This window comes from Tachysurus fulvidraco, chromosome 23, assembly GCF_022655615.1.
Source record: "Tachysurus fulvidraco isolate hzauxx_2018 chromosome 23, HZAU_PFXX_2.0, whole genome shotgun sequence".
Lineage (NCBI taxonomy): Eukaryota > Metazoa > Chordata > Actinopteri > Siluriformes > Bagridae > Tachysurus > Tachysurus fulvidraco.
This window is the reverse complement of record NC_062540.1, coordinates 6,256,966-6,272,926: the sequence shown is the minus strand read 5'-3', so window position 1 is coordinate 6,272,926 and position 15,961 is coordinate 6,256,966. Positions and strand designations below refer to the sequence as shown.

Below are 15,961 nucleotides of genomic sequence, written 5' to 3'. Positions count from 1 at the left end.
TGACATCAGAGGTGGGATGTGGCATTATTCTAAGAGCTTTTGAGAGAAATCCATAGCAACCAGGCTGGAGCTACAGGAGGATTCCCCTTGTCAACCGGGATAATCATGGCTGAGGAGGTTGAGTGGCAGGTTAGTGTATGTTGCCATATGGATTGTTCTATTGATGGTAGAGAAGGTGCTTTTACTACTCACCCATTCATGCTTTTTCTGCTATTTCAAGGCCCCTCGACTTACATAGGTTGCATTATGGCAAAAGAAGCACTATGAGTTTGCATCACTGTAGTGTAAAGGAAATGTTGTTACTGTAGGTATATGTGTGTGTGTGTGTGTGTGTGTGTGTGTGTGTGTGTGTGTGTGTGTGTGTGTGTGTGTGTGTGTGTGTGTGTGTGTGTGTGTGTGTTTTAGAGTTTTACTTCTCTTTAAGAGACATTACACCTTTCTATTGTTTTGATCTGCTTAGTGATTCATTTGATAAATTGCAGCTTGTTTATTCTTATTAAATATTAGCGGTTGTTTGCCACATTGACATCATAGGAGGATCTTGCCAGCATAGTTACAATGTTGTTTAATAAGAGAAAAAAAAAATCAAGGATCCCAAATTTAAGTGATAATGGGATTAAAGGGATAAAAGAATAAAAAGAAGAGAAAAAAGACCAGGACCTTCTTTTCTCACTCACCACACATCTGTACAACTTTCAATATCTTAATAAATAATAATAAATCCAATGCAAATTAGTGGTGATTCAACATCCAAGAACGTAATGGAGTTGTACAGATGAGGAGGACTACAGAGCAATTGTTTCGCTGTTCTTAGGCATTAATGAAGCAACAGACTAAATTCCATTAGTTTTTCAGGTAGCTGATATAATCAAAAAAGTAATAAATATAAAAAATAGAAGAAATGGAACAATACTACAAAGTTGACTAGAAATTCATTACAAAATAAATTGGCGCCACTGAAGACTTCACCTTAATTATCAAGATGAATATTCAAGCTGTTCATGTTTACGATTAAAACACTACAGTAGTAAGTAGTAAGACTCCAACAGTTTTCAAAATGAATTTTCCAGCTAGTATAGTCAATGCATTTTCACAAACTATAAGTAATAACATGCAAACTGTACTTTGTTTAACAGATGACATTATCACTCTTCTGGTAAACCAGTTAGTGACACTGGAAAAACAATACTGAGTAACTCAATATGCTTTTGTATGCATAGCACGTACAGCAATTTGCCAGCAGGCATTATCTCAGCAGCCCTGTCTGTATTAGCTGCCTTCATATTGATTTAGTTGCTTAAAACTGTGTTTGCATACCTTAAGAAGGTGGACATTGAAAGCTAATTAGGGTTAATAAGACCTTCGATATCACCTGGAAAAAAAAACCTAAACACATTAGCACTGACTTTTCAGCTCTACTGAAAATTGTTTATTTTGTTGGAGATAGAGATGGAGATTTATACTTTACTCTGTGCCATGAGAGGATTTACTTCATTTTCAGTTTGAAGTTAATCTGCAGTAAGTTTTGATATGCAAAGCAAAGCTCTCACTTTGAATTTACTGAAATTTTACTGCTGAATGAGGACCGAATCAAAGAATCTCAATGAAGCTTTTATACCTTTTCACCTCTAAAAATAACTCCACAAGTTCATGTGGAGGCCAACAGCTAACAATCACTCAACAATACCCTTTCCTCCATTATGCAATGTTGTACAAAAAATTTTCATTTCCAGCAAAAAAAAAAAAAATAAATAAATAAAAACACCAAATCTCATTTTGAACCAAATCACAAGCGAAGAACATGTACTCTTCACTGCACCATGATCATGGTGGCATGCTGACAATAGTCCAATGTCCCTGGGGTTTGAAATTGGGTCCAGAACCACTAGAGGATCTTGAGATGGAAAGCAACATCTAGTTATCATGCGTTCACTGATTCCATGTAAATGTCATGCCCTTTTATAAATGACTGCCTCACAGGATTTTGTACTCTGAAATGTCTAATATGTCTAAAGCAAATCACAGAATTCTGATTAGACATATTTCAAAAGACCTCTACAATTCTTTTACAAACACAGAATCTTACATAAGCATTCATGACATATCGTTTTTCATGATATGTTAAATACATTGACTTTACATTGCTTTAATCTTCTAACACCAACAAAATTGTGAATTGAAACATGCTTTCGTTAATTAATGGCATTTTGCATTTTTAACCATTTATAGTTCCATTTAATATTATGGAATGTCCAATAATCTTATATTAAACTAATATGTTAACTTGTTTTAAAATCTGTTTATTATAAGCCATGAAGTGTGTAAGTTGTTTCTTCTCATCACATTGATTCTGATGTTAAGTCAATGTGCTCTCTTTACACAGATTCTCAATGTCAGTCCCGATACTTTTTCCTTGAATTAAAACTTTCATAAGTATATTCAAGGACCTACATGTGTGGGATTGAGAACCATTTCCTAACACCATCATCTAGAATAACTGATTGAATTGCTGTTATATAAACTCCAGTTAATATGCCTTTCTAAAGGAAGCTACACTATTAATGTATGAACAAAAGAAAGCTTTTAGAACTATTTGGTAATACTTTTTAAATATTTAATTCATAATGATTTACAACTGTAATTAGAATTCTTTGTAATTTGGTAATGTACATTTCTGTCATTAAGGCATTAGTTATAATAGCCCCAGCTTGGATGAGTTCTCTACTTGGTCAGAATGTTGATAAATTTACTATAACAGCATCACTGAATACAGTGACATAATATTCCAGTACTTTATCTTGCTTGACTAGTATAAAAGCTCATTCACTGGCACTTATATAGGGAATAATCTACACAATCTAAGCTTAAAAATAAACATATTTACCAGTTCTCAGTAACCTGGCATGCTTTGATATTTGTCTTATTAACAGAGAAAAAAAATGAGGCTGGTGATGGAACATCCAAAATTATTATGCGTCATTTATTAAAAAAATAAATATCGTAATTGTTGCCATACTGCTGTGGTATAAGAAGATTTAAACAGTTTATGACATGTTGTAAGACTCCACTTTGCATCACCATCCCAGTGTTGATTATTTTCTTCTAAAAGCTTGCCTTGTGTTTTATTCATTACCGGCTGGATCTTCATGAGGCAACTTAGATTGTATAAATGCTTGAAAATGAAAGCGTTATTTAAAACAATTGACCAGGGATAGGCAATCAGGTAGAAGGACTGTCAATCCATCCAGATGATGAATGGACAAACTAGTTATTGATTAATGTGAGCCTGATTGTAATGCACAATGAAAATGCAGCATTTGCATTGGCATGTTAGAGATCAGATCAAGTTTAAAAGCGTTGCTTTAATGTACTAAAACGACATTGGTATGCAGAGCATGAAGCAACATTATATACAGAAGCAAACATATATTGTTTATATCAGGTTGTATGTTTTCTTCATATTAGACAGTAGAAATACTGTAGGAAAAACAATACTAAGTAGTTTTAACCCAAGAAAATGTGCATGAAACATGAACACTATTGTTCACAACAAAAATCATTGGATTGGTTGAGCAAACTTTAAAAACAGCATGTGTGCTTGGATCTGCTTTCACTTAATCAGGGCCTTAGTTTTACTTTTAAAATAAATACTTGGACATCGATGCAAATGCAAAAATTTTGCAAGCCTGAGCAGTAAACCTTAGATGTAAACTGTGTACCTCCACCCAAACCTAAAAATGTACTCTCTTAATATTTACTACATCAATGTTTGAACTAAATGACTCTGTTTAAAATACACTTGAGACAGATGACCATGGTCCTGAATGACCATGTAAATATTGATACAGTGTACATGATTTTCTAGCTGCAATAGTGACTACAGAAAAGCATAGATCTTTGTGGCTCTTACGCAGCAGGGCAAGCTGCATATGCTGATATTCAGCGTGTGACAGATAAGGGTCCAGCAGGGAGCAGAGCCATGTGTTTCCTTTGATGGGCTTTTTTGTGAAGAAATCAATGAAGGTGCTACAGGGTTCAGGCAACATGGCTAATCGGCTCTCTGGCAATATACAGAGTTCAACCACCTGCCGTCAGAGTGATTGAACTGAATTAAATGCATGTCACGTTTGCAAGTTGAAGCTCATGCCAAGGTGGAAATCTCCCCTAATTTAAGTGCTAGTGCAATCACGCATCTCACTTTGTTTAGACTCTTCTTCTTTTGTACTATTATTTCATAAAAGAAACCCATGGGAAAAGCTTTTAAAAGCTTCAATTAGTATCAATCAGTGTCTATCGTTACTAGTCCAAGCTAATGATGATTACTTTGGCAAATGAATGGATAGCATCTTTATTTAAAAAAAGGTTTACTGAATAATAGAATACTGCTACATGCCCCAAAATGATGCTATTGCTATTGTTGTTGCTGTCCTTTGAATGCTACCAGGTCAGGGTCACCACAGGGGATCATCCAATCCGCATATATTAATTTAACATAGGTTTTACACCGAATGCCCTTCTTGGTGCCACCCTCCCATGTCATCCATGCTTGTGACTGCCATTGAAGTTTCAGTGGCTGGGTTGGTTCCCTGCCTGTGAATTGAACCCCTGCCACTTGACCACCAAGAATTATTATTATTATTATTATTATTATTATTATTATTATTATTATTATTATTATTATTATTATTCACTCATTCACTTTCAGTAACCACTTCATTATGGTCAGAAAGACGATACGTTATGGGTTGCCAGTTAATTGAAAAACATACAATCATACATGCATTTATACCTACAACATATTTTCACAGCTTAAATAAAATTTAAAAAAGTATTATTTCACTGAAACAGAATGAAAATGTGTAGTTCACAGTTTAATCTTGCCTAGAATTTCTTCCTGCAAAGACCACGCTGTATAAAAAGCCAGTTCATCAAATGTGATGCCAAACCCAGTCAGTCTGCCTAAAGATGTCTAAATCCATTAAATCCATTAGACTAAAAAGAATAATTTCATCACTGTAACATTGTCTAATGAGAACAAAATGCACAAACTTTTTCAAAGGCTCTTTTTTCGACTCATGCTTTGTGTGACCTAATGATGAGTGCGCCTCTGGCACAATACCACATTATTATGGAGGCCAAGTTCTCTGTGTGCTCTTTATTTCTGCATGCTCAAAAATGTCACTGGAGATGAGATAGTAGAGCACCCACCTTTCCCAACACAACACGGTCACTCTTTTTCCCCTGCTGACAACATGTGGCCCATATATACACAGTATTCTCTTAAATCTAATGAAAAAAAAAATAAATAAATAAATAAAATAGAGTTTATAAGTTCACATGTTGCATATCTAAGGAAGACCTAATAAGGTACCATATTTATATACCCTGTTGTTCCCCAAATGTTTTTGATATTCTAGAAGATCTCAGAAAATGATAGCTCATGCTAGGTGCCTGGATAAAGGCAAATTCAATTTATTCATGCTGTACATGACAGGCTGATTGTGTATAGCCGTCAGAGGCAGCCATTTCAGGAAATGTCTGTGAAACAAGCAGCACAGAGTTGTGTATCCCTCAGTGCTTATTTCTAAGAAAGATAACATTGCACCACCTTAATGCATCCAAGAGGTCCAAAAAAAAGGTGAATCAAGGAATAATGTAAATGAAAACGTACAAGTTGAAAATGCTTGCCAGACAATTGTGTCTGATATTGTGTCTGGCATGTAAATGCTGGATATTTTTGGACAAAAAAAAAACTCTTTTCATTCTTCTACTTCATTCTATTGATAAATCGATGCATTTTTTTTTTCAATTTGTGGTAGGATTTTTAAGGTGCTGTGCATAAACAGATGCCCTCAAAATGCAATGTTGTTAAGAAGAGTGGGCCAGAGTTATACAAAACAGTGTGAGAGGCTGATAATGTTTTACTGGGTCTACATGTTACTGAATTATAGTGTGTTTTTCTCAGGTTGGATTCAGAATGCTTTGCGATTTTAAAGAAATGACTACATACTGAAATTTATTTATTTATTTATTTATTTATTTATTTAGTTAGTTAGTTAGTTAGTTAGTTAGTTATATTTGACACTTTCTTGATTTTTAGGCCCTGATAATATAGAAACATAGCAAAGATAAAATTGATGGATGTTCTATTTCCTCATGACTGTATCTACAAACAACATTTATTTAGCTATTATTCAATTTATTGCTATTTTAAAATAGTTCAAATATTGTTTATATCAAGAATCTGTGTAGTTATTGAATACAGTCTCTGATGAACATGAACATAGAAAAAATAAATAAATAGAGACCAAAAGAAAGAACATAACCCATCCAATGTTTACTAAGAAAATATGTTTAATAGAGCATAAACTGAGAAATCACTGGAGTCGTCACAGACCTCTCAGCGAGTCAGCATCCTGCCACATCTCTCATGATAGATCAATACTTAGTGAGAAAGGAAATCCTTCCACTGGGTGCTTTCAAAGTGAAATATTGACATGTACACATATACAATATATCAAAACGATACTGAAGTACGTGTTGCTGCTTTTTTAAATACAGAGACATCCTCTTATCTGCTATCAGACTATCAGATCCTTTTAGCTTATATGTTATTTAAGATATTTATTTAACATATTTTTTTTAGTACGTGTTTTACTAGAGAAAGAAAGGCCTCAGGAGGTGTAGGTCTCTGCCGTTTTGCAAGTCTCAGATTCTCTGTGTTTCTCTGCACTAGTTGTGTTGATCACATGTAAAATGAGAAAAATAAAAAGTGCTTGAAACATGATTACAATGATTACAGAAATGGTGAAAAATAAGTCAGAAAGACAGAAGTGGAGTTTTTTCAAATCGAGTAAACATAAGACGGGCAAACCGGCAAACATGGCCGTTGCGGTCTACAACAGCCGCTGACGTTCTCTCGACCTCAATCACCAGACTTTTATTTAATCTCATCTGTTCCCCTTTTCCTGTGTTTGATTCGCCTCTTATTAATCCCTGTGTTTCAATACGTCGGCAGCAGGGTATACATCATATCAGTTTTCTTAAAATCTCCAGAATCCCTCAAAAGTCTCAGTTTTTTTTTACAAAAAGTTACCAAAAATAATAAGAAAGCACACTTTACACAGGTCTTTGTATGTGCATAATAAAAATGCACCACCAACACATCATAGATGTGTATATTAAATAGTAACTGCCTGCTTATCTTAACTTAAACAGGATAAAAAGGTATTTTTATTATGTATCTTCTTTCTGCTCTTATGATGGCATTGTCACAACTTTCTGAATTAGATTACATGTAATTTCAACAAATAAAAAGTCCATATTTTACCTGAAGGATAGACTTTACAGTCCCAAGCGCTATGGAATTTCAGACTTTATTTATTTATTTATTTATTTATTTATTTATTTATTTATTTAATGAATGAAATCATTATTTAACGGTCTACTTGGTTATCATGCATGTTTATTTAAATCTGACTTCTTAGAAGAAATTATGACTTTTTAGTATTTGCAAAAAGCTTTTGTAGCATTTTCTGTAACAGGCTAAAGCCAATCTTTAAAATACATGTACATTCAACCAGTTGTCTCTGAAATGCTGCTTGTACTATTTCTCTGCCATCTTGGTGATAACGAACACACTTGATTTATAATTGATGATGAAATGTCAGGCCTCTCTGTTGCATGCTCATAGACGTAAGACCTGATTGAGCGTGTGACTCACGGTGCGGGAGAATGTGGCAATTGCATGATTGAGCACGTGAAGATGAGTTTACGACATGTTGTGCCTATTAATTATATGTATAAATATTTAAATTGATATTTAAATGTAGTCAGAATAGCTCCTAATAGAAAAAAAATTGAAAATGAGAAAGTCGCTAAATTTGGTGAAAAAAATCTCTGGATTGGCCACACTGACACTTATTGTGTTTAGATTTGTGACGATATTAAGCTTTTTTGTGTTTATTCCTGCCTTTATGCATGCACCTATCTTTGTAAGTCTGCCACATCACACTTATTCATATATTTATACACACTCGGGAGCATCGGTTGGTTAAAAACTTTGATGCAGTTTGATTGAGTCCCAGCGTTGTTTAAGCTCTACCACGCCATAAAACCTTTACAGAATATTAACTTCAATCTTAAAAGCAAATGTTGATACTGAACAGGATAGCTGATGGCTTTTATTTTTCAGGTATATATGCATGATCTTTAATGAGAGGTTATCATGGCTAATGGAACGGCAAGGCTCTTAAGTGTTCAGGTGCATGAAATCATTCAATGCGTTTAGTGTCCTTTTAAATGCCATGAAGTATTGTGAAATTTATTACACTAAGGTGTGACTTGTTTACTTTGTTGATCTGGCCCCAGAAACAACTGTTTCCATTAAAATGAGAACATGGCCTGTAGAAAATGTTGGTGTCTGAGCGTATGCACTGCTTGTTAAATTCCAAAGCTGACAGTGCACTTGATATTCAGAGAGGATTTTAGTAGAACAAGATGGTGTGTCAGAATCAATTAGCACTCAGAGACTATAGCAATTGCAGATTTGCAGGGTTGTAATTATAACCAGCTGTGGCAGTTTTTTTCTTGACAAGAAGATTGATATGCACAATAGTGGAAAGCAGACAAGAAGTGGTAGATCTAGCAGGTTGCTTTTTGTCATGCTGCTAAAATGAGACAGGAGGCTCAAATTTGTTCAATAATGCCATCAGTTTGATGTTCTGTTCGATGGACTTACATTAAAGGGTGAAACTCTGATGGCTTATTGATATTGTTTTGCAGTAATACAGTCATGCTAGAGAGCACACGTCTTTGGATATTCTATTCTATATTGGAAATGGTCTGCGTGATAGCTTTTTTTATAAACATCATTTATGTTCGCACACCATCACATCACTTCCCACACTCAGACAAATAATTATAACAATCTGCTAAATTAGGGTGTTTGTCTGTGATGAAAGCATAACCTCATATGCAGAAGCCACTGGAATAGGAGGAATCCACATGGCTAGACAGATTAAGCTGTTTAGACCTGTTTAAAGCATTGTGAATGAAAATATTACATGATGTTTAAAAAACTGGTGTACTAGACTAAACATGCAATTTAGGCACCGTGCACCAAACCTTTGTGCTGTTTTGCATGTGTTTAAGAATGTGTGTAATAGAAATGGAACAAATTACAAACATAGCAATCAGAAGATGAACAGATACATGAAACAGGTACAAATAAAGAAGTTAGGAGGTTACACTATTACTTTTAGCGTCCCAAAATCTCAGGGTCACATCAAAATGATCACATAAGGAGGCTTTTAATTTCAAGTGGGTTCAGGTGAGCAGTTGAATTTGTTGGTGGTCCTTAGTAGCTGCCTAATCAGAATTGTGGTGCTAACTTCATTGCCCACTTCATGCTCGAAGCTTGGGCTTTTTCTATGACATTAATTGAAATCACAAGTTCTGTTCTCTGTGAAGACAATCAGGCTTGGAAGTCACTTGGTAACCTGGGTATTTTCAAAATCTCAGATCTTCATCATAGAACATTTGATGGTTTCATCAAATCTTAATAATAAATTCAGAAATTACATTGATGATCACACGTATGTTGCTCCAAAACTCCTGGTTACGGCATTGCATTTGACTGTATAGTTATAGAAAGGAAATTATTTATAGTCAATCCACTGTCACCTATGAGAACGGGTTCCTTTGAGTCTGGTTTCTCTAAATGTTTCTTCCTCATACATTTCCTCCTAAATACAGGAAATGTGCTTGTGCTAAAATCTAGTCTACAGTAGGTGATCTAGTCTCCTTTCACTCTTTACTACAATGGAAAGGATGGCACGCACAATATAATTTACTCAGTGTTGTATAAAGTACTAGAAAGCAATACTTGAGTAAAAGTACAAGTATTGTACTAGAAAAAGACTTCAGTAGAAGTAAAAGTTACCTTTTACAATATTACTCAAGTAAAAGTCTTAAAGTATCTGATATTTACTGTACTTAAGTATCAAAAGTCATTTTCTGATATTTACTGTACTTGAAGTATTTGAAGTAAAATTAAAAAGTACAATTTCCGTGATTTTCGGTAGGCATAAGAGCAGGGGCGGTTCTAGGGTTTCATCTTTAGGGGTTTTAGGCCTCAGTGAGAATTTAAAACAAGAAGAGTTTTATATTATATAACTACCGTTAGGACTCTGGCCATGTGCGTTTTGTTTATGTTTCTCGTCACGTGTCTGCCCTGCCTTTGTCTGCTCCTCCCGTTTCCCATTGTCATTATCATTATCATTGTCTGTCTATGTAACTGTGCCGCTTTGCCTTGTGCAGCGCGGAATCTACTGTTGTCTTGTCCGGTCTTTACCGTGTCCTGTTTAGTGTTCTTTTGTTATAAAACCGTGTTTATTTCGCCATCCTGCATTTGGGTCCGTTTTATTCCCACGTTCGTGACAACTACATAGTAAGCCAAAAGTTATGGTATTATTAAATGGCAAAAGTGGACACCAAAATTTTATGCATGATGTAATGATGAGAGTCTTGAATCAAATCAGTTCATGTATGTGTGCATTCTCTACAAACAGTGTGTCCAAATGAATGCAGTCATTAATAAAAAATGCCTCCAGCTCCGACTGCGCGTGCATGCTGCGCGTGCCTGTGCTTCTCCGTGGAGCGTGCGGACGTGCGTAATGCAATCTAGGAGCAGTGATTCGCCAAACCTCCCTTATTGCAGTCGCACACAGTTCTTCTGATTTTATTTTGTAGTAATGAGTAACGAAGATGCTTAGTGGAAATATAGCGGAGTAAAAGTAGGCCTACAGCCTTTTTTAAGTGCCCTAGTATAAGTACAAGCTTGATGGAATTCTCCCTTTTACCCTATCTAGAGTTGTGAAAAGTGTTGCTATGGACTGGTGGACTCTGTTGTTACTATGGACCTTGGTCTTCTGAAGGAACAATAGCACATTGACCTTGTTACCCTCCTCACACACACAGTATGCTCATGTTATATTATCTCAGTATACTGGCTGTGTGGCTAATGGGTCTTCCCATTAGAATTATTATATTCTAAGGTTAGAGTTAAGAACCAACGTACAAAAAGCAGACGCTTCTGTCTCATGATCTGAACACCACTTAATAGTGTGAATAAATACACACTAGGCCAGAGTGTCTAGACTAATATGAGGTCTTCACGAGAAACACCAAAAGAATTTGCAATAGCAAAGATGTTTGCAATTAATCATACTGTTCTAGCATGGCATCAATAAATCTGAGTCTTAATCAGTGACAAACAAAGCTGCTTATCACTGGGTGATTGTGGACTACAGGTATGCGATTCTACTATCTGAATCTGTTTAGTGTTCTAAATATTTGTATCTGTATCTGTCCTTGAAGTGGATGTGACAAAAAACTGTTTTTTAACATTAAATGTAAACTCTATACTACTCTGATTCCAGAAACCCTTTAATATCGGGATTGTCCTGACAGGTCCTCAACTACTTTCTATCACAGGGGAAATTGTGTATGGTATTGTTTTTTGATACCACTTACAGTTGTTATTTTTCTTTGAAATAATACAAATGTTTGTCGATTTTAAGTCCACCAAACTCTCAGTCATAACAGTGAGATCTGAAGCTGAACCAATTTCCTTTTTCCTGGCTATTTGACTACATTGAATTTTACTCCTTAGAAAGCCATACAGTAAAAATTGTAAACCCTTTTGAAGAACAAAAAAGTCAAGATATTAAATGTCCTTAAAGATGCAGCTGATGGAAAATCCAGAGTCAAATTCCAAAATCCAGAGTATTCATTTATCTGTTAAACAGAGTTGTTTAAAATGTTTTGAACCATATGGTAACTGACCCAACAGTGGTACTGAATAATTTTTTACCAATATAAATTTTATCTGTGATTTTGCTGTTTGTTTTCCTTAATAGTTAGGGTTAGATTAATGTTTGGGTGGATGTCCCAGGGTCTGAGCACACAAGGGTCTCACTTGGTTGACTGGGGAGGGTAAGGATTGGAAAAGTCATTCACTAGTAGTGTTTGTATAACTGGCTTACAAGTGAGAAGTCGATTGAAGTTCAGTGTATTCAAATAACAGATTGGTGAAATTGGCTGAATGATTTGTCACTTAAGCCAAAGGAAATAGTGTTTTATAAATTGTGCAGTGATTATACTGTAGATGGCAATTCTTTGAGATACAGGGCCATGTTGACATGATTGTACTTCCTGCAGATGTTTCAGGTACACTTTATGGTGTGAATCATCTGGTCTACCACCTCCCAAAGGTGTTCTATTGAATTCAAATCCTGTGCCTCGGAAAACCACAGAACAACACTGAGCATCACAATGTTCAGTGTTCTTCTAATGGGTAAATTGTGTGCATGGTCAGCAACAATACTCAAGAACATGGTGGTAATCAAGCAATGGTTGATTGGATTTAATGAACCAAAAATGTGCCAAGAAATCATTCCCCACACCATCACACTACCTCTGTCAGCTTGAACCTGTCTGTCCATTCTCTGTTGAACTCTTTCATCAACAAGGCATTTCAATCCACAAAACTTCTGCTCCCTGGATATTTTTTATTGATAGCCCCGTTATGAGTAAACTCTAAAGAGTGTTCTGTGTAAAAATCCCAGGAGATTATGAACAATATAACAATATTATTATGAATAATACTGGCACCACAAATCATGGTACAGTTGAAATCACTGGTTTCAGCTACTGCAATAACATAAAACGAGGTAGAGAAAATTTTAAAGGATCCACTGGGTCCATCAAGGCATTCAAACCTGATTGTTGTGCTTGGCAGTCACATTGTTGCCGTCGCTACACAGACATTTGAAATCTAATTCAGGTTAAGACTGATGGGGTCAGAGCAGTGACTCCATTCAGCTATTTCTGAGAGAGTCCGAGATTTGTACTTTTAATAGAATTACATTAATCTGTAGGTAGCAAACTCTGCTGTAATAGTAAGACTAAATAAAGTAAATCTATAAAAAGATAACAAATTAAATGTGTATAAATAGAAAAACTGACTATTGAGGCTTATCAATGAGAATAGTGGTATGTGTTGCATATCCCTGACAATTTTCATTCATTCTGATTCTGGTGTTTAAAAAAAAAGACAAATTACACACGCATCCATAAGGAACAGTTATAACTCAATTTGTAAGACAATGTAATTTCACCAAATGAGTTCCAGTACTGGAGTTTCATTTGAGCTGGGGGTGTGTAATGAGCAAACGATGCCAATGATCAAATAAACCATGAGATTATTACAAGAGACAAAGACTAATGGTGTTTAATGTTGAAGAAACGGTGAGGCGACATTCAAAAACGTAGTTTAGCTGAAAACTGCTTGCAAATTGAAATGTTTCGCTTCAATATATATTTTGCAATGTATCTTTTTTATGGGTGGAATTGGCAAATGATGTATCTATCAGAGAAGACCTAAATTGAAAGGTGACATTTTCTCACTCTGTCTGTTGCCCGATATTGGCAACCTACATACAGTATTAAAAGAAAACGGTTAAATAGACACCTACAATTGAAAATGAGAGAAATCCTGTTTGGCAAAAGAGAAGAAACCGATATAGACACACTTTATTTTAAGTTTATACCTGTTTCTATGGATACGGCATTGTTGCTATGTGACAGAGAGTGGATAAACCATGTGGCATGTGGTTCAGACTTTGAACAGCACATGTATCCGACATTCACAAAATGAATTTCAATCTGTGATCCATCTGATCACAGTCTCATACCGACAGTCAGCTGCAGCAATATTGCTGTCTGAAAAACATTCAAACTGCATTGTGACCGCAGCACTCTGTTCTGACAGAAAGCCTACATCTGTTATGGTAAACAAATGATTTTTTTGTACATCGTACAAACTGCTAATACAGAATTTAGGATTTAGAAATGCTGTTGTTCATTGTGGTTTGTTAGGAGATGAGACCTTAAAAGGGGGCAAAGACATCAGGATTTTAAAATGCCAACAGCCTAACCTTGTGAATATTACAAACCGATTTTCAAGCACAACATAACAAATCACAGCATGATAATATTTGAAAAAAAAAATCATTCATCAAAAAGAAAATGATGCACGTTAGTTTGAAATCTAATTCGAGTTGAAATAGGATAATTTGCTGTAAAATGTCGACAGTGGAGCTCAGACTTACCCTAGATTCACAACATATACATCATGTAAGTGTCCATTCACGTGTTCGGTTTATTTCAATCAAGCAGAATGTAAAAGTGTATGAAGTTTGGGAAGTGGACGCAGCTGTAACGAAAACATAAACATGACACAAAACCGTGAACAAATAACATATGTGTCTCTCTTCCAGTTATCCAAACTCTTTGATACACTTTGCCTCATTGTAGAGTGTAATTTTAAATAAAATTCAGACTGCATTGAACATGTGGTTTAATGATTTCAGTGTATTCCTACGGAGTCTGTTTACCTCACTGATGTGCATACTGGAAGTGACACAGTTGGTGACACGTGGATATTTTACATGCCTCTGGCATACAGTAGCTATTGTGGATTGAAACATTTGTTAAAAATGGAAGAATAACCGCTGCATATAACAGGAACATCTCACTCTTGTTGAAAATAAATCTTCTGAAACATGATTTTCTGTGATAGAGTCGGCATACATTATTAAAATGATACATTTTACATTATCTTGTATAAAATGTGTGCAGACAAAAATATGAGGATGTACAGTTCCAATAGTCAAAACACCATAAAAACACAAATTAGATGTGGAAGTGTTCCCTTGGGAAATATTTGTCCTAAGTTATCAGTCACAATGACTTTTAGGCAACAATACTCTCCTAGCACTCACCATTTTTACTCACTTACTTCGTCAAAACATCCCACATCCCACCACATCATCTCAAGTGTATCCGCAAGCCCAACCGTACACAATATTATCACATCAACATTGAAAATTTGGCATTTTGAACAGAAGATTTGAATTAATGTTTAAAAGCATCAGGCGACCTGAGATGATGTGTGCTATTTTACCTTGAGATGTTGGGTTGAGCTTTTCAATGTGTCTGTGTGTCTGTGTCTGCTTTTATATATTTCCAGAGATTAAAGGATAGTATTCTCATAAAGAAATCAATATCAGGCACTTTTAGCTTTGCATTAAGTGGCTGCATAAACAATTATGACAATGGAAAGTCATTACAAGGATTGTCAGACAAATGTGTGTATATACTGTACATGTGTTTGTTTCAGCATTTAGTTCATAAACATGTGAACGGCAGCTAAATATAAGCTAAAAGGATGAGTTAAGCCCACTGAAACACTCTGTGCCGTTCCTCCTTTGAAGTTAATGGACTTCTTTGGTGTGATTTGTCTATCATGTGTGATGGACAAATCTCCCACGGAGAAACAACCTCCTCTGATGCTTTACATAGACAGAGATATTTATAGAGTGAGAAAGAAGAAAAAAAGAGAGGGAAAAGCAGACCATTAGATCTTGATTTCTATTCAGGCCCAAGGTTATTCACACCATTCTGTCTATCTCTCTTCACACTTTATTACATCTATTGCGCTTTCATGTACAATGTATGCTGTTCTTGTCAGTATCTTGAACAAGAAAAAATCCAAAGAGATAATACTAGCCAGGTTGGGCTTGGCAGACAGAGGCTTTCTCCTTTCTAATAAAGAATGGATCACAACCAATATAGACTCCAAGAAACCAATCACATATGACAGAATGATTCATGAAAGTGAGAGTGAGGTCTTGGATAAAACATCACCATGCTGTAAGAAGGTTTTGATGAAAACATAATAACTGTTCTTCTCAAACGTTCTCAAACTCTGTTTTACCTCAAATGTGAGAACTCATGTTCTCTACTAAGTGTCCTTTTCATGCTTTCCATATAGTGTACACTAAGCAGGGGCAGGGTTTCATTGGTTATTTGAAGCTGGAATCGTTATGTACTCTTA

The 15,961-nt window shown here is 35.4% G+C and overlaps 1 protein-coding gene across 1 annotated transcript in view; it reads left to right on the top strand.

The window, feature by feature from the left end:
- Positions 1-10: 10 nt before the first annotated feature.
- The window catches only part of LOC125140009, a 38,936-nt gene continuing 22,985 nt past the window's right edge, over positions 11-15,961 (top strand). The window contains exon 1 of the mRNA XM_047806767.1: positions 11-129. Coding sequence (XP_047662723.1) covers positions 106-129 — 24 coding nt within the window. The 5' untranslated portion in view covers positions 11-105. The remainder of the gene's footprint in view (positions 130-15,961) is intronic.